Below are 17732 nucleotides of genomic sequence, written 5' to 3' on the forward strand. Positions count from 1 at the left end.
CTTCCGGATATGGTCCCTCCCCCGTCTGCGCCGACCTCTCCCTTCCCCCCACGCCGGCCTGCCATCCCGCGGCCGCGGCGGAGCGGAAGTGCGCCTTCGGGATCGGCTGCCGCGGCGGTGTCCCCGCTTAAGCGTTCCCCTTAGAAAAGGAAGCCTCGGCGCATCGGTTCCTGGTCCCGACGCAGCTGGGGCCAAAGCGCGAGGGGCTCGCACCCCCTTCCCCTCGCAGCCCCATGGCTGCAGCATGGAGAGGAGAAGTCTGAGAAGCAGCCGTTTCTAGTCGTCATCCCTAGGCCTGACTCAAGCCAACGACCCCCGCCCCTACCCCAGACCGCCCATTGACCGCGCCCACGGCGGGGTGGGGAGGGGAAGGAGGTCAGCAAGTCAGGACTAAGTCCCTAATGCTCCAGTGCGACGCCTGGGACCTGGGTAAAATAACCTGCCCAGACCCCGGCCGGGGGCCTGGCCATTTTAGCCCCCGTTAGCGGCCCCGATCCCCCTGGGCTCCCAGTTACTCGCCCCGCCCAGCTCCCTCCGGCCCACCCCCTCGCTGTCCCCGTCATTTAACATCCACAAGGCACTTTGAGGCGGTTTAATCTCACTTGATCCTCATAACAAGACTGTGAGGTAGGTAGGGCTGGCGTCACCCCGAGTGGGAGGCTGTGGCTCAGAGATCTGTCGCCGCGGGCCTCTGCGTTCAGCTCTGACGTGGTAAAGCCAGCAAGGAGCAGAGCAACCGAACTCCGACGCCCCGCGTGGTCCCAGACCCTCCCCGCCCCGGTGCTCTGCTCCAGGGCAAGACGCAACGCAGGGTGCAGACAAGCCAAAGCTGTGTCCTGGCCCCCGTGCAGGTGCAAGGACGCAAGTCGGTATCGGATCAGCTCACTGCCGTCTGGAGGTCAGTTCTTTCACAGCTCAGAAGGGCCAGAGGACCAGCGCTTGGGACGCGTGATTCCAGGACAACTGGTTGGGTCCAGCCAGTTGACACCACCGACGGCCAGCAAAGACTGCTATATTATTGTGCATACACACAGCTGCAGCGTGCTGGGCCCAGACGCATGCCACCGGCACCTGATAAATAAGTTCGTTCTCGCGGTCTAAGCCGGGAGCTTCCGGCAAAGAGCGGGAGGCCTGGAGCCGCTGCGAGCTGTTGGCGGGAGACTCAGCCCTGAGCCCAGAGACAAGCACGGGCGGCAGCAGCCGATCCTTGGCAATGCAGAGAAAGCAGCAGCGGGAACAAGGGCCAAGGAGGCTCCACCCAGGATCACCAGGTGCCCCAGGAGGGCTCAACATACAGAAAGGTTTTTGGCTCGTTGCTTCTTAACCACTGAGGATGGCATATAGGTGTTCCGGTGGGGGTGGTACTGAGGCCCTTCAGGGAGGTCCCTAGACCCAGTCCTGTGAAAGAGAAGAATCAAGGCTGGAAGAACCAAAGGAGTTGGGGGAGATTGCTTAGCTGCGGTCGAAAATATTAGTTCCCCAGAGAGAACCATTCAGTATGACACACACACAACCCCAGCAAGGTCCGCTCCGCCCACTGTGGAAGCCTTAGTACCTCCCCCTTGCCCCGCCCACAGACCCAGGGCAGAGGGTTGGGGGTTAAGATGAGGTGACTTCCCATATCCTGGTCTAGATTAGGTCACTGACTCACCCTGTGGGCTTTGGGAAAGCCACTGCCCTCAACCCCACACAGTCTCCAGTCTCCTCCCCCGCCTCACCCAGGATGGGCACGGGACCCACCTTGAGCCAGAACCACCAGGAGGGGCGAGGGGCTCCGGGTGTCGAGGATTCCTCCAGCGGAGCCGGTTGAGCAAGACCTTGACCTTGTCCCAGTGGGAGACGTCTCGCTGAGCAGAGAGCAAGGAGTCACCACAGAGCCCTCCCCACACACACACACCCCCAACAGAGCTCCCAGACAGCCACCAGCACAAGTGGTGGGCTGCAAACAGCAATCCCGTTCTTTGCTCGGGGACTCTGGCCTCCGACCGCCCCCACCCCGGCCCACCCTACCACCTGCCCGCATGTAGCCACCAGCTACCTTATGTCCCTGAGAGGATGGGGAGTTAGCTGGCTCCACGGGGGCCTCCGGCAGCCTGGGAGGGTTGGCAGTGGGCACCCACACCTTTGGGGGTAAAGCGGCCTCCACCCCTTCTGAGAGAGAATCAGGTAAGCCAGGGCCAGGAACAAGGAGCCACCCCGTCGAGCTGTGGTTCGGGGTCTTCTAGTGGGATGAGGAGCAGGACACAGAGGGTAACACATCTGAGCCTCACCTGCCTGCTCTGTCTGGTGCAGCAGCTCCCACGGCCCCTGCACCCCGCTTCCCAGGCTGTCCGAGGAGAGAGGTGCAGTAGCCAGGGCCGGCTCCTCCCCTTCGGGGTCCTGTGTGCAGAAGAGGCGAGGTAATCAGGGCCGGGAGGGAAGGGGCCGATGCTGTCCCACCTCCGCCTGCCTTGCTCACTGAGTGCCCACCTGGGACCCACTCACCCCAGGGAGCCTCTGGCTCCACAGCTGCAGGTAAAGCTGCTGGAGCCTGGCCAACTGCTCCAGCACCAGGCACAGGTGTTCCAGGTAGCGAAGGCCCTGCCCTGGGAGGCAGGCCCACGTTCCAGGCTCCAACCGCGCCACCTGTGGGAACACAGCGAGGTAGAGACCACTGGGCTCCCCAGCCGCCCACCTGCTCAGCCAGCCGGCAAGGGCGGAGTGGCAGGTGGAGGAGGAACATACAGCCAGCTGGGCGTGGCGCCAGACAGGTCTCATACCTGCCCACCCCCTCTGCGGGGGTGCTACACACACTGGGAGTGGAGCGAGGCCAGAAGCCGTCAATTAGAGACAAGCACTGCCCCACCCCGAGAGAGCTCCAGGGAGAAGGGGAGGGGGCTGGGAGTCCCCACCTGCCCCCCCTGCACCGGGACACTCACCACCTCTCCTTCTAGGCCTGCCTCTGGGTCTGTTTCTGCCCCAGTGCACTCGTGTTCTGTTGCTCCAAAAAGGTACACGCCACACTCAGGCTTGCCTGGTGGCTGCGGGGAGTCGCGCTGTCCCGCCAAGTTGGCAGGGGGAGGTGGGAGGCGGCGGGAGCGCTCCAGCGCCTGCTCCAGCTTCTGGCTGGCCAGCGTCCGGCCTCGCCGGGCGGGGGGCTCAGCGCTCCCGGCGGGCTCCAAGTCCAGAAAGTCCTGAGCAGAGCCAGGCAAGGTGGCCAGGGGGCTGTCCCCTACTGCCATCTCCACTCCCGAGTCCCGGGAGGCCAGTTTGAGAAGGGGCACCTGCCGCCGCAGGGTCCTCAGGTCGCCATCTCCCTTCCAGGAGCCCGAGGAGCGCGCGGGAGCAGCCTCTGCGATCCGGCGGTAGGTGCTGGCGACTCCGGGCACTACGCAGCCACGTGCCAAGCCCTCGGCTGCCCCATCTGCAAGCAGAATCGGCACCGCGCTAGGCGGGCGGTGCCCACGGCCCCCAGCATTCCCGGCGCCGGGAGGGGCGTCCTGTGCTGGAGGGAGGGCACCTGGCAGCCGGCCCCGCCCCCGGATCTGCGGCGCTTCTGGGGAGACATCCGAAGGGGTTGCTCTCACCGCAGGGATGTCAGCCGCAGGAGCCCGCTTGGCGCTGTGGGGTGGCCACCCAGCTCCCCTGATAGCTACGCCTTGTGCGCCCCCCACCACCACCACCACCACCAAAGTCGCCTGGAACCTCCAAGTCAAGGAGGGAGCAGGGCAAGCCTGGGATCCAATCTGCCCTCCGTGAGGATGCAAGAGAGGGTCTGTCCCTCCCGAGAGGCAGTGGTGAAAACAGCTACAGCCACCACCTCTCCTTCGGTGGACCCAGAAACACTGGGGGTTGGGGCAAGGACAAGCGAGGTGGAAGGAAAAGGAACCTGGCGCAGGCAGCAGGGACCCCAGGGACTGTCACCTGTGCACCAGGCCCCCCTCCGGGGGTGGTGCCCAGACCGAGCTGCCCACGTCTCCCTGCGGGGCGCGCGGCGCCAGGTGCCACCCGCGCCCTCTCCGGGCGCGGCGGCCTGCGGGCAAGCAGGGAGGGGTCCGCCGTGGCGCGGGGCTTCGCGGAGCTGCCGGCCGGGGCGGGGTGGGGTGGGGCGGGGCGGACGGCGGATCCAGACCTCCTCCCGCGCGCGGGGAGGCTCCAGGTCGGGCGCGAGCGGGAAGCGGACCCGCGGGAAGCGGGGGTGGGGGTGGCGGCGGCGGCCGGTTTCACGCCCAGACCCGGAGGGGCTCCGCCGTGCGAGGCGTCCCCAGCCCAATCACTCGGCCCCTCCGAACCGGGAACGCAGAGAGGCTGCCCCGGCCCGAATGCGAGAGGGGCGACTCACCCCGGCCGCCAAGCGGCTCCACGCCGTACACGCGCCGCCGGCCCCGCATGGCCCGCTCCGGGGCCCCGGCGCTCGCCCAGGCGGTGCCCGCCGCGTCCCCGCCGAGCGCCGGGACCGGGCGCGGCCCCCGGACACTCCCAGCGGGGGAGGGGCGCGCAGGTGCGCGCGCGCAGGCGGGCGGGGTGGTCCGGGCCGCGAGCGGGCAGCACCTCCCTGCCCCGTCTCCACCGCGTCCCACCAGTGCCGGCTGGGGCTAACGTAAGGGCCCGCCGCGCCGCCCCTCTCCCCGGGCGCTTCCTGCCGTGCGCGCAAGCCCGGGAGGAAATGGGAAGAGCTCGTTGCCGGGCTCCCAGCGGCGGCGGAGGGGAAGGAAGGGGATGCTGCCTGCCCCCGGGAGGCCTTTCACTCCGTGCCTGGCCGTGCCTCTTCCAAAGTTGGGCGCAGGGGCTGGGGGAGAAGCGTGCAGCGCGGGGAGTAGCCTGGAGGCCGCAGGAGGGGGCCCACGCCTCCCTAGGATGCTGCTGCCACTGCTTCCTGGTTTTAAATGGCCAGGCAGGTAAACCACCAGGTGACCAGCCAGGGGCTGGTGGCCTTTGAGCTCGCTCTCCCTGGGCGAGGGTCAGGGCTGGGGAACCCTAACGGGACCGAATGCCCTGGAGGCTAAGGGAGCTGGTGGACGTGCAAACTTGCACCTGGGCCTCTGGGGGGCGGGACTGGGGCCCCGGGGACCAGTGGCTGTTCACTCACTAGGAGGAAGAAGCCAATCTGCCTCACTCTGCACCCTCCTGGGGCCCTCCAACAGGACACACCCGCCCCGCCCCGCCCCCAGCGTTCGGCAGAGACCCACAAACCACCAGTTTCTGTGCCCTGTTGCTGGTGACCTGGGGAGACTGTAGCCCAAAGCCACGCCCCAGGCAGGCAGGAGAGCCAAGAGCCTGAACCGCCTGCCAGCCCTGGTCCACCTCCACCCCCCTTCCCCACCATCAGAGGGAAACCAAGAATGCCGGCTTGGCAGGAAGTGCTTTCCACCAGCCCAGGAGGCCGTGCAGCATCAAACCCCCAGCCATGCCGAACCCCAGGTCTGCCCTCCCTGGGTAGGAGGTGAGGCGGCCGGGGGGCCCCGGGGAGAGGACAGGGAGGTGCAGGGAGGCAGCCCACGCGAATCCCGCCCCGAGTCTGCAGAACGTGGGGCTGGATTTCCAGCAGTCTCTGTGGTGACTCCGGGACAAGAATGCATCTGGAAACAGGAAGCCGGCCGGCAGGAATGCCGTGTCTCAGCACAAGCTTTGTGTGTGGCTCCCAAGGACTCCCCCACCCACGCCCGACACACGCTCCCCTCCCAACACCAGCGCCAGCTCAGGGCCACCCTGACACGGGGGCTGTGCACTTCCCAGCTTCCCTGCCACTTGCATTCTGCTGCCCTGGGCTGGCCTGTGCAAGCCTCCACCAAGCAGAGTGCTCCATGGCCCTGCGTGCCTGCGGCCTCCACCGGCCTCTGAGCCACGCAGGAGGAATGGGAGGGGCGGCACAGCCACCCGCCCCCTCGCTGCGCACCTGGCCAAGTGAGCAGCTGCCCTGAGTTTCAAACCACGCAGACAGTGGCCTGGGGCCAGCCATGCCCAGGAGCCCCTGCACCCCCTTTGGGGAAGTCCCAGCTCCAGGAAGCAGGTTTCCTGCAAGCTTGGTGCTTAGCATGGCCCTGGGAGGAGGCAGGGCAAAGCCAAGAGCAGCTGGAGAGGGCCGGGGGCCGGGCTGACCTCCCTTGGTGGCCGGCAGGAGCTGTGGCTTTTACCTTGACCGCCTATGTCCTCCCCAAAGTCCACAGCTCCCTGGATGCCGGCTTCACAGGCAGCCTCACTCCTGACCTGTCCTTGTCCTGCATAGCATCAGCTCACCCCTTCCAACCTGTCAGAGTCCCACTTACAGTTGTCAAGGTGAAGTTCAAACCCCTGGCAGTCTGTCATTGACCACAATGCCCACCCCATCACCAAGTGTGCCGGTGGATCAGTGGGAACCTCCTCGCCTTAGGCAGCACCTGGCACTAGGTGGCGCCAAAGAGGCTGCCCCATTTCTGCCCAAGACTAGCCAGACTCCCCAGCAGGCTGGCCGCCTTGATCTTCCCCATAAAAATAAAGGCTGGTCCTCAGGCAGCCATCCAGGCAAAAGGTGAGACAATGATATCAAGGTGTAAATTATATCACCAGGTGCCTGAGGAGGCACCACAGTGGGTGCCAAGATCCCCTCCAAAGGCAGCCAGATAAGCACCAAGCTGCCACCAGCGCTGGCTTTGATCTTTCCTGTGAGAACAGGACTCGGGCTGCTGCACCAGCCTCTGGATCCAGGACAGGCACCCCCAGGCCAGGCCCCGGGGGTTGGGGGCTCTGCTGCTTCCATTCCAGGCAAGGCCACCCCGCCATGGCCTATCTGCGATTGTCTCTGGTGAGCATCTTCCAAGGGGAGTGCTGGGAAGGCGGCACTGGGCTGGGGGGCCCCGAGGGAGGGGCAGGAAAGGAGAGAGAAGCAAGGTGTCTCTTTTGTGCATGTGTGCATGTTTGTGGAGTGCATATGACCAGCGTTACACAGGGAAGAACAAAGAACTGCTAGCCTCGGGGCACTTCGCTCTCCTCGGAGATGCCTCCCAGCATCCCACCCCCCATTCGCCAAGATGTCAAAGGCAGCAGCCACCTCAGCCTAGGGAACAGGGCCTGCCCTGCAGGGGCAAAGATGCCAGGAAGGTGAGGCTGGCCTCGGCACCTGCGACAGGTCCCAGCCCCTGGACTTCACCCAGTCAGGCCCATGCTTAGTTCCCTGGAGAAGCCGCCACCTGCCGTGGCCCCCTTCTGTGGGCTCAGGCCCGGGAGCCGAGGGCCGGGGCTGTGGAGTAGCGCTGGCGGGCGTGCTTCTCACAGAACAGCTCGTCGCCCACCCAGAAGTGCCCTCGCATCTTCAAGTTCAAGCCGCAGTCCGTGCAGGTGTAGCAGCCGGCGTGGCGGTACCTCCCCTCCTGGATGCGCACAGCCTGGTTCCTGCAGGAGAGGGAATGTTCCTGCTGGGAGGCCACCACCGCCATGGAGCCTGGGACGCCCCTAAAACCTCAGGGACGTGACTCCACCCTGCACTCCGTAATCTCCTTCCACCCCACACCACAGCCGCACATCAGCGGCACCAGGGCCCTTCCCCACACAGACTGACAAACCCAGCCAGATCTTCTTGGTTTGCAAGGGAGAAGTGGTACCTAAAGTGTGACCCTAGCTCCTGGGACTGGCAGCGCCAGCATTAGAAGTGCCAGTCTCACCGGGGTACGCGTCACGGTGCAGAAACTTAGCCTGCTGTTCGGAACACCACACATCACACGTAGGAGTTCCAGCGGATCTGCTGCTGAGTCAGTTTCCTGTTAGTGCACCCAGGCTCAGCACTCGAGTTCCTGCCTCCCATGGACGAGACCCCTGGAGGGAGCTCCTGGCTCCTGGCTTTGGCCTGGCCCAGCCACTAGTAGTTGCAGGCATTTGGGGAGGAGCCAGCAGATGAAGATCTCTCTCTCTCTCTCTCTCTAACACAGCAGCATCTCGGATTCCTCTGGGGACAGGGAAGGAAAAAGCCAGCCCAGGCATCCCGGGACGCTGCAAATAACCCCTCACAAGGCCGCACATAGAGCTTCCCTCTGGGCTCCCTGACTGCACTGACCGCCCGCTGCTGGTACTGCTGGCCCCTGGTGGGCCCGGCCCTGCCCCCCACTCACGCGATGCTGGTGCCGCACTTCTCGCACGTGTGGAGCTTGGGTGGAGTGGCCAGGGCCCTGGCGGTGGGCAGGGAGGACTGGGGGCTCAGCGAGCTGGGCAGGAAGGCAGGTGTGCCGCCTGGAGGGACAGACAGACACATGGGAGGGAGCTCACCCACCAGCCACAGCAGCGCCGGTAGCACGGGCTGACGCAGGCTGTGGAGCAGGGACAGAACAAGGCAGGCAAAGCACAGGCCGAGGCCACGTCTGCCCATCTAACGGCGCTGGGGAGCAGCCGTGCCCAGGGTCTGGCAGGCGGAGCTGACGGTCCCCCTCCTGAGACCTGGGAGCGACGCTAGGAGCAGATAACACTGCCAGCCCCTCCGCACGGCTGGAAAAAGGCTTTTCCATGCACTGCCACCTCCAAGGCCTCAGCCGAGGACACCGACATTCCCGCGGCAGTCGCCACCCGCCACCCGCCTGCACTGGCCTGTCCCACCACCATTCTGCCTGTGTACACGGCCACGCCCAGAGCCTGCGGCTGCTCCCTGCCACCATCTTAAGGCTGCTTGTGGAAGTCTTGATCTTTTCTCCCAGGGCCACCTCAAACCCCTCCTCCTCCAAGAAGGCCTCCTTGGAGATCCGCACCCCCACCCCGGCCCACCACCCACCATCACTATTCCCTTGGTGCCTTCCTGGGCCCAGGAGGCTCTGCTCCCTACCTCTGGGTGCACACCGGGCCAGCCCTCCCACACCGGATGCACCCACAGGCGGGGGTCTGGCCCCCACCCAGTCCCACTGGTGAACACCTACAGGATGCCTGGCACCCGTGCCAGAGCCGCCGGGGCCTCACCTCTCTCCTCGGCCTCCAGGGCTTCCTGCAGGAGCCGGAAGGAGCTGGACTGCCGGGGCGCCAGGCGTGACTCCCGGTTCTCTTGCAGCATCTTGAAGACTTCAGAGTCCTCCTCCAGGAGGTCTACACTGCAGGACACGGGCGGCCCGGCCGTCAGCCCGGAGCCCGGGGGCAGGGGGGCTGTGTCCCAGGAGCCCAAGGAAAGCTGAGGGGCTCAGAGGGGAGGGGACCCCACCCAACCCTCCAGGGCCCGCCAGTACCTGAGCCTGGGGCTGGAGGAACGGGGCCCCGGTGAAGCAGGCAGCACCAGCACCGCGGAGTCGCCAGCGCGGCCCTGGCCGGCCTGAGAGGAGGAGCGAGTGGGGAGGAGTCAGCGGCCACAGCCTTTGGCCCACCACACAGCCCTGTGGGTCTCAAGCCCGGCTGTTCCCAGGCCCAACAGCAGAGGGCTCCCGGCCCTTGGTGACCAGCAGGCTCCAGGGCTGGCGCACAAGGGCTGCTGGGTTCCTGGGTGGGGCAGTCAGCACCCAGCAAAGCCGGCATGGGCAGGGAAGGGAAGGGGGGCCGCGAGGGGACTGGACGTGGGGCAGGATGCAGCCGGCAGGCAAGGAGTCCCCACCATCCTCTCCCTGTCCTGCCCCGTCTGCGATGCCTTGCTGGATATTCCCAAAGACGCAGCACCCCGGAGCCTGGTCCCTCCCCCATGGACCCATCCCTAGGCAGGGAGCAATGGGAGCATAAAGGGGTTGGGGGCGGGACCCCCAGGATGGGCCATGGAGCCAGCCAATGGAAGAGGACACTCGGGGACAGCTGGGAGGGCCTTGTGCATGGGGTTCCTGGGAAGCCACTGTTCTCACGCCATGTCTGTCCACCAGGGCCCATGCTGACCTGGAGTGGGCCACTGTACTTTCTAGAAGGGTACCACCACGAGGGCTGGTACTAGCAGACACCACACTCCACCTGCCCCTGCCGCCGCTGACACAGAGGGGACCCTTCATGTCCGAGCCCAGGCAAGCTGCCCCCTCCTCGCCTGCCCAGCGAGCGCGTGGGTGGAGCCAACACTTCTCACAGCGTGTTGAGGGTGTCGGGGAGTGGGGGAGGGGCGGGGACAGGTGGAAGAAGGCCAGGAGACATTCTGTGGTTAGACACGCTTGGGAAATGCATTTCGCAGTGACCCCCGAGAGGGAGGGAGCTGGGGGGCCTGTGGCTCCCTCGTGGAGAGCCTCACTGGCAGACCCGAGTGGAAGCTCCATGGAGTGAGGAATTCCTGGTTTCCCACCACTGCATCCCAGGGGCTAGGAAGGCGCCTGACAACGAGCAGCTGCTCCGGAACAGGAGGGAGCTCAGAGCGTCGTCTGCCCCAGGCCAGCTCTCCCCTCCGCAGGGTTTAACACAGACGGCCACGCTTCCGGCCCCAGCCATGGAGATGCCCCTTGGGACGCCTGCATCCCTTAGAGACTGCCTGGACCCATTTCCAATTCCAGCTCCCTGCTCATGCACACCCTGAAAGACAGCAGGTGATGGCCCAAGCTTTCGGATCCCTTCCACCTCTACGGGAGACCCGTGCTGAGTTCCTGGCTCCCGGCTTCCTCGTGGCCCAGGCCTGGCTGTCGTAGGCATTTAGGGAGCAAACGGGCAGATGTCTGTCACGCTTTGCCTTTCGGATACGGTTTCGAGCGTATTCATAAATTAACACACACACGCACACAGGTTGTTGCCTCCATCTGAGTCCAATTCCAGATGTCCACATTGGGGCCTCAAAATTTACATTCCTGAAAATTCTTAGGCGCTTCTGCTTCTGGCTTGGGGGCAAAACCCCCTTTGTTGGGCTTAGGGCATCATGGGAAGGAACCCAGGAAGGAACCCAGGAAGGCCAGGCCCCCAGCGGCCACAAGGAGGCTTAGTTGAGAGGAGCCAGGCTGGACGGGGCCCCAGGCCAAGCTCATTCCCAGTGTGTCCTAGGCCCAAAGCGTCCCCTCAGAAAAAATCCCCACTCCCACCCCAAACGCGCACCGTGATCTCTCCACCCCGCCGCGTATCCAGCGCCTGCTCCTCCTGCCCCGATCCACATGCCACCGGCCCTGATGGAGCCTTCTGGGTGGAGGCTGGCAGCCCACACGCCTCCCCCCCACCTCCTGCTTCTGTAATTAATACCACTGCGGTGAGTGCTTAATTGTTCCAAAGTTGTTCTGCACGTCTGTCTTATCTCCACAGTCGCACGTGAGGCGGTTTAAAGACTGGCAACCTACGGGATCCCCTCTCTCCACGCACAGCCGGGCCGGCTGGCCATGAGGGAGGCACTCCAGAGCCTCCCCCGGCCACCCCCACCCCAGGCTCTGCCGTCTGGAATGCGCCATCTCCCGAGGTAGGATTCCAGCAGCTGGGCTCCATCTCCTCCACCCCCAAGGCTGGACCTGCCCCCTCGCCATCCTGCCCCCAGCAGCTGTGGCCCAGGGCTGTGGGCCACCTCACTCCCTCACCTCCCTACCCCTGCCCTTGAGTAGAGAAATACCACGGGGGTGGGGTGGCCGTCACCAGTGGGAGTGGGCAACATAGCCTCTCCGGGGCTGGGGACTGGGGGCAGACAGAGGCAAAGCCAAGGGCAGCCTGAGGCAGGACCACAGTCCCACAGGGGGTTCTTCGGGCCGAGTCAGAGAGGAAGAGGGGGGCCGAGGGCTGGGAGTCAGGGGCAGATAGCAGGCTTGGAATGGAGAGGAATGCGATGGAGAGCTGTAGCCCGAGCCCAGAGGGAACCTTCCAACAACAGCAGCAAAAGTATTTTAGCTCCAGCCCAAGAGAAACACACGGAGAAGGGAGGACGCCAGCAGGCCCGGGAAGGAGGAGGAGGAGGAGGACTGGCTGCCCGTGTGGCCCCCACCAGAGGCAATGGCCATCCCGGCTCGGGCAGGAGCCCCCCGTGGGAAGGCAAGCTGCTTCTGTCTCTTCCCCTCCAGGTAGCCTTACCTGTCGGCTCCCAGGGTAGCCCCCGTAGGACACGCGGTCAGCAGCAGTGAGGTGTGTAGCGTGTGCCAGACTCTGGAAACTGAGACATGGGGAATGGATGGTGTGTGTGCACCCAGGAGCAACAGGGGGCGGCGCTGGGGGTCCCCCAGACATGGCTGCTGCCGCCAAGACACTGACTAGAGGGCAGGGTAGCATCTGGTAGCTCACCTGCGGCTGACCATACCCTCTTGGGCGAGGGTGTGTGAGCTGGTGGGGGGCGGCGTGGAGAAGGGGCTGCCTGCCCGGGGGCTGAGGGAGGCGGGGCTGGAGCAGGCGGACCTCAGTGAGGACTGGCTGCCGCTCTGTGTCCTCACGGAGCCCTGTGGAGAGAGGGGCCTCGGGGAAGCATATCACCCTCACGCCCCGGTGCTGCTGCTCCGTCCTGGTTGCAAGGCACTTGCTTACCTGGAAGCGAGATGCCAGCACTTCCACGTCCCCATTGGCCTGCCCGGCTGAGGCAGCCTGAGACCTGGGGGGAAGGGGGGAGGGAGGGGGCATCACAGGGGTCCTGGGACCCTCATCCACCAGCTGCGCTGCTGTCGCCAGACCTGAGTGTCAACCCTGGGATGGCTTGGGCACCAGGTGGTCAACTTTCAGATGCTAGATTCCAAACCAACCCGCCATGCTCAACACCCCCCTTAGTTTCGCAAAAAAGATGGCTGCCTTGGTGCCAAGGAGCAGGGAGAGAAACGGTTGGCTGGCTCCAAGGCCGTTACACACGCCCACCCCCTTTTTTTCCACTTCATCTGGACTTTGTCACTGGGCCAGCAGCACTTCATAGATCAGCCAGGAAAGATGGCCGGCTTCATGGGAACAACGTTCATACTGCAGCCACGAGGGGAGACAGTAGGCCCCAGCCGCCCCGCTCAGACATGGCCCCACCGCAGCTGATGCCCAGAGCATGTGTGCCAGGGTCACCCACTGTCCCTCCCCCAGAGGGGACCGCCCCCCTCCCTCCGACACCAGCCGTGGAAGGACCTGGAGAGGCAGTGGGGCAGGGCCCCCTTGTTGCTGGGGTGGTTCCTTCCGAGAGGGACCTAAGAGGAAGTGACAGTGTGCCAGTAGCTCCCACCCCTCCTTCGACCCACACTGCAGCCCCCTGAAGACTCCAGTCCCATCCTCAGATGCCACCACGTACCCTCCTCTCCCCTTCCTCCGGGCTCCGCCCTGCAAGCATGCGTGGGCCGGAGCTGCCCCGCCAGGGTCCAGGGCCAGGGCGGCAGCCTCTGCAGCTGGGTGGCAAGGGGGCGAGGAGAGGCAGGCGGCTCTAACTCGGGCTCCAGGGCTCTCCTGACTTGGGAATCTCCTGGCGTTTCTGCTCTGTGACTCACCGCCACCCCTCACCTCTGCCAGCCACCTGTTCCCCCCACGGTGGTGCTGCCCTCCAGGCCCCTGATGCCGGCAGCCTGGGAAGGCGCCTTCACCAAGGAGGGCTCAGGGCGGCGCTGGGGAGGGAGGGTGTGCTCTCAGAGCCCCACCCCTCTGGGAGGCAGGGGTCCCGGGTGCCCAGCCTAGGGTACACCGCTCCCAGCGTCTCCTCTCTTCAGCCCACTCCACACCCACGCCCTGTACCTTGCACACTCTTGGGAACCAGTCAGACCCGGGCTTCCAGGATGCTGTGCCAGCTCACCCTGCCCAGCCTGTGGCTGTGTGCCCAGCCCAGCGCCCACCTCGCCCAGCTGGACGGGGACACTGTCAGCCCAGCTGGTCTCCCTCTGCCCTCCAGCGGAGCCTGAAGCTGGTCTCCTCAGGCAGACAGGGCCAAAGGGCCCAGGAAGGCCACAAGGGGTTAGAGCCCTAGGCTGCGGGCAGGTGCTGTGCGCAGACCAGAGGGAGGGGCCTACCGCTCGAGCTGCAGCCGCAGGGGTGAGGGGCTCTGCCGGATCTTGCTCTGGGCCTCTGCGTGCAGCATGCCTTCTGCCCTCTCCCCGTTGATGGCCACAATGATGTCTCCAGGCCGCAGGTCAGCAGCCTGGGCCTTGCCTCGCTCAGTTACCTACAGGGGATGAGTTTCAGGTGGCCTCAGACCAGGGGCAGTGGGGAGGGACTTCCTGCTCTGCGAACCGCCTCCCAACCCAGAGCCCACCCAGAAGGCAGCTTCAGTGAGCAGCCCCTCCCACCCTGGCCTCTGGGGACACCTCCCCAGCAATGTGGGGTGACGGAATTTCAGGTGCTTGTGGGTGCTTGGAAATACTTTTGGATAGAGAGAGCCCTGCCTGTGCAAATCGCACCTTGCAGGCAGCTCTACCTGCAAACAGGCTGGGCCAGGCCTGGGCCAGGCCTGGGCCAGGGGCAGACGGCCACCAACTCCGGGCGCCCTGATCTCCCACCACCCCAAGTGGCTGCCAGCAGGTGCGGGGTGAGTGGCCCACGCCCTGTCCCCCCCAGAGCAGCCTGTTCCCAAAGCGGCCACCGCCTCACCGTGCAGCCCCTGGCTCACCTTGGTCACCATGATGGGCGCATGGAAATCCCGGCCCCCCGTGATGCGGAAGCCCCAGGGCGCCGGCCCCACCACATCCACGGTCAGCGCCATACCTGGGGGAGGGGCAGACAGCTGGAGCCCACTCCCCCAGCCCACCCCAGAAACCCCGTCAGGTGGCCGGGCAGAGGCACAGAGGCGGCTGGGGAAGGGGTGGGGGGCAGGTCCCGGAGCCACCCATCACGTCACAGAGGAAGTGACGAAGTCCCTCCCTCACCCAGTTTCACTTCCCCCCACCCTGGGAAGCCACCAAGTTCCCCTTCCCGCAGTCTTTAGCCCGTGGCTCCCGGGAGGCTGCTGTCCAGGATGCCAGGCAGGGGTCTGCTGGGAATGGGAAGACAGGGGTGACAGGTGGCAGGAGAGGCCGCCACTGCCCCCCTCACCCCTCCTCCACCACCAGGGCCGAGTCCCCCTGGGGCTTGCTTCCTGTCCCCAAAACCCACAGCACAAGGCACTTCCTCCCACTGCGGAGGGGCGGGCAGGTGGCGGCCGTGGGTCGGCAGGGCTCCGGCACAGCAGGGACAGCCACCGAACAGAGTGGCCCGCCACAGACGATACCAGGGACGGGCTGTGTCTCCCGAAGGGACCTCCTGGCTGCCTGCCCGGCCCCTGGGAGTGCGGTTCAGACGGGCAGGAGCAGGGCCTTCCACCTCCCGCCAGGGGCCCCCGCTGCTCTCTGAACAGCCCCTCCCCCCAGGAGACCAGGGCTCTAGAGCCAAGCTGGGCACACCCAGCCTCTGGGGCCGGGCAACACAATGAAGGGACAGATGCCGCCTCCCCGCGGGGGTGCAGGCCTCCTGTCCACAGCCCCCTTGGCCGGGCAGGGGAGTGTCCTCACAGAGCCTCTAGGTCCGGAGCCTGGAGCCAACCCAGGAAGGAAGCTGCAATGCCAGGCTTGGCACCACCCAGTCCAGCACTCATCCTTGGGCTGCCCCTGGAACGTCCAGAACTCACAGGTGCTGCCAAGTCCCTGAGGACACCAGGGTCCCCAGCAGGCAGGGGGCCGCCTGGGCCTGCAGGTCTGTCGCCCCATGCCCTGCGGCTGGCCTCGGTCCCTTCCCAGGCCGGGCGGCCCCGAGGCCGGGCGCTGGCGGCTCGCAGCCGCGCGAAGTTTCTTGGACCTTGAGCCGGCCCGTGGACTCCGCGCCGCGGGGAGGTGCCCGGCCCGTCCGCCCGGCTCTCCCGGTTCCGGAGCCTCCCTAACTCAGAGGCCAAAGGACTCCACGCGCCCCAGGGTGCTGGAAGAGGAGCGCCCCGGTCGGGGAGACCCCAGCCCCCCAGGGACAGGAGAAGCCGGCGCCGGGAAGAGCGTTGGCGGCGCGGAGGGCGCGCAGGTGGGTGTGCGCTCACCTGGATGCGGCTCACCTGTAGGGCTGGGCGGCCCGGCCCGGGAAGGGAAGGCCAGGAGGGAGGCAGGGTGAAAAGGCAGCGCGGCTGGAGCCGCCGCCGTCAGCGCGGCTCTGGGGAGAGCCCGCCCGGGGCTCCGGGACCTGCCTCCACCCATGTGATCCCGGGGCCGCCCCTGGCCCGGGAAGCCGCCTCCTCCGCGCCGCCGAGCCGGGGCGCTGCCGCCGGCTCAGACTCCGCCCTAAGCCCCTCGGGCTTCGGCGGTCCAGCCCGAGGTGCCCGCATCCTGCCCACCGCCCCGGAGCGCAGGAGAGCCGGTGCCGTGCCAGGTCCCGCGCTCTCTCGGCGCGCCGCCTCGACCCCCGCAAATCCCGAGCCGGGGCCCGCCCCTCCGCCCTCCCTGAACGCCCACGGGCCGCTGCGGCTCTTTCCCGGCTGGGGCTCCCCACGGATGCTTTCCCATCCCCGCTGCCCCACCTCACCCTCTCTGCCGGGACCTGCATCCCCACCCCCACCCGCAACCACCTGGCCCCAGGACCCCAGGTGGCAGCTCAGGGAGGAGGAGGCTGCGACCATACCTGGCAACCTGCGCCCTGGGGGCCCCGCGGCCTCCTGGGTCTGCCTGGTGGCCGTCGCCGGCTGGTCTGTCTTTAGGGAGTACAGCTGTGGGCACAGCTGTAAGTCGCCTGCCTCAGCTGTGAGTCATTCCTGTCCTGACCTGCAGGTGCCCTGTGTCTCATTCTCCCAGGGCTCCTCCGCGAGGCCACCTCCCCTCTGTCCTGGGTGTGTAAACCGCTCTCCCGTGGTGGACTAGCCCCATGCCTCCCGCATGGCCACCTTGCCTTGTGCACCTGCTCTACTTCCCTAAGTAGCCAGGAGGGAGCAGCAAACGGCCTGCCGGGTAAGCCCAGCCTTGGGGTCCCTCAGCTGCCACACCTGCCTCTGTCTAGCTGTGTGGCCTTAGGCAGCTTCCTCAGCGCCCCGTGCCTCAGTTTCCCTATGTGTAAAATGGGGATCATGCACACTTTAGTCCCGCCCCCCTCCCCCATTGTGCAAACCGATCTTCTTTAGGCACAGCCCAAGGATGACCAAGAGCTGTAGACCAGAGCCCCCGCCCAGGTCCTGTGGGGGGTGGGGGACATCCACCCATTCAGTTCATTCCCCCCACTCATTCCACAGGTGCCAAGTGCCAGGCTCTGGAAGCCAAGCAGAGACCCACTTTCCTCTTGCTGTGCTCTGGTTTCTAGAAAGTTCTAGATCTTTCTGCCCCATGGCTTGTGCGGTCACTAAACCCACCACCAAGTCGGTGGAGCTTCCCCCCCCCACCCCCCGCAGTACACAAGGAGGGCTGTCTTGCTGGGGGCGACTCTGGCCCTCGTCTCGGATGGGGTGAGCTATTCCCGGTGTGCCTGGCTCTCCTCTGCCCTCACGTCTCATGTCAGGTGGGGGCACAGGCGTGGCCATCGTACAGGCAGGGCCGCGGCAGTGGGCGGCCCCAGGCGCAAGGTTTGTTTGCTACAGGGGAGCCCGGGCCCCAGCACAGACAGGGGGTGGATTTGCTTTCTGTTGCGAGAAGGAAGGAGCCTCAAGCCCGCTACGTTTTATACGAGGGCACCAGGGAACATAAACAGAGTAGGAGGGGACAGGCCAGCAGTGCCTGGACACCGTCCAGCCTGGGCTGGCCTTGGCACCTGAGAAGCCAGCCTGGTGAGGGTGGTGAGGACGGGCGTGGCTGGGTGGAGCAGGCCCCGTGGGTTTCATTCCGAAAGCTGTTTAATCCAGCGCAGGGGGCGGGGGCGGCCACTCCCAGACTCCAGGAACCTGCCAGGGCCAGGCCCCTCCCCTCCACCTTGACAGAGCCAGGCCCCACCCTTCATGGCAGCCCGTCCCACCCACCTGGGGTTAGAGTGCCTGAAGTGGCAGGTCTAGACGCCAGGGGTGCCGGGAAGACCAGAAAAGCAACCCAGCCCCGGGAAGTCCCTGAGCCCGTGCACCATCTTCCTTCTCCAAG

The 17732-nt window shown here is 66.0% G+C and overlaps 2 protein-coding genes across 8 annotated transcripts; both read right to left on the bottom strand.

Moving 5' to 3' along the window:
• Positions 1 to 576: 576 nt before the first annotated feature.
• On the bottom strand, positions 577 to 4370 carry C8H8orf58 (chromosome 8 C8orf58 homolog). Of its 5 annotated transcripts, none has more exons than XM_062199015.1 (7): positions 4322 to 4370; positions 2919 to 3403; positions 2485 to 2625; positions 2271 to 2379; positions 2039 to 2148; positions 1741 to 1847; positions 577 to 1398 (listed from the first exon to the last, which is right to left on the bottom strand). In XM_062199015.1, the coding sequence occupies exons 1-7, from the start codon at positions 4368 to 4370 to the stop codon at positions 1287 to 1289; spliced, it is 1113 nt and encodes a 370-aa protein (XP_062054999.1). In that variant the 3' UTR covers positions 577 to 1286. The 5 variants fall into 5 exon arrangements, with proteins under 5 accessions (XP_062054999.1, XP_062054998.1, XP_062054996.1 ...); XM_062199014.1 differs by having other exon boundaries at positions 2039 to 2151; XM_062199012.1 differs by having other exon boundaries at positions 2470 to 2625.
• A 2479-nt stretch (positions 4371 to 6849) lies between these two features.
• Positions 6850 to 16318, bottom strand: PDLIM2 (PDZ and LIM domain 2). 3 transcript variants are annotated; one of them, XM_062199385.1, is made up of 10 exons: positions 16300 to 16318; positions 14336 to 14430; positions 13740 to 13891; positions 12301 to 12364; positions 12064 to 12215; positions 11857 to 11935; positions 9153 to 9235; positions 8893 to 9020; positions 8061 to 8178; positions 6850 to 7347 (listed from the first exon to the last, which is right to left on the bottom strand). In XM_062199385.1, the coding sequence occupies exons 2-10, from the start codon at positions 14426 to 14428 to the stop codon at positions 7170 to 7172; spliced, it is 1047 nt and encodes a 348-aa protein (XP_062055369.1). In that variant the 5' UTR covers positions 14429 to 14430; positions 16300 to 16318; the 3' UTR covers positions 6850 to 7169. The 3 variants fall into 3 exon arrangements, with proteins under 3 accessions (XP_062055369.1, XP_062055368.1, XP_062055367.1); XM_062199384.1 differs by lacking the exon at positions 16300 to 16318 and adding an exon at positions 15740 to 15839; XM_062199383.1 differs by lacking the exon at positions 16300 to 16318 and adding an exon at positions 15725 to 15829.
• Between the last annotated feature and the right edge of the window lie 1414 nt (positions 16319 to 17732).

This window comes from Lepus europaeus, chromosome 8 (genome assembly GCF_033115175.1).
Source record: "Lepus europaeus isolate LE1 chromosome 8, mLepTim1.pri, whole genome shotgun sequence".
Classification (NCBI taxonomy): Eukaryota; Metazoa; Chordata; class Mammalia; order Lagomorpha; family Leporidae; genus Lepus; species Lepus europaeus.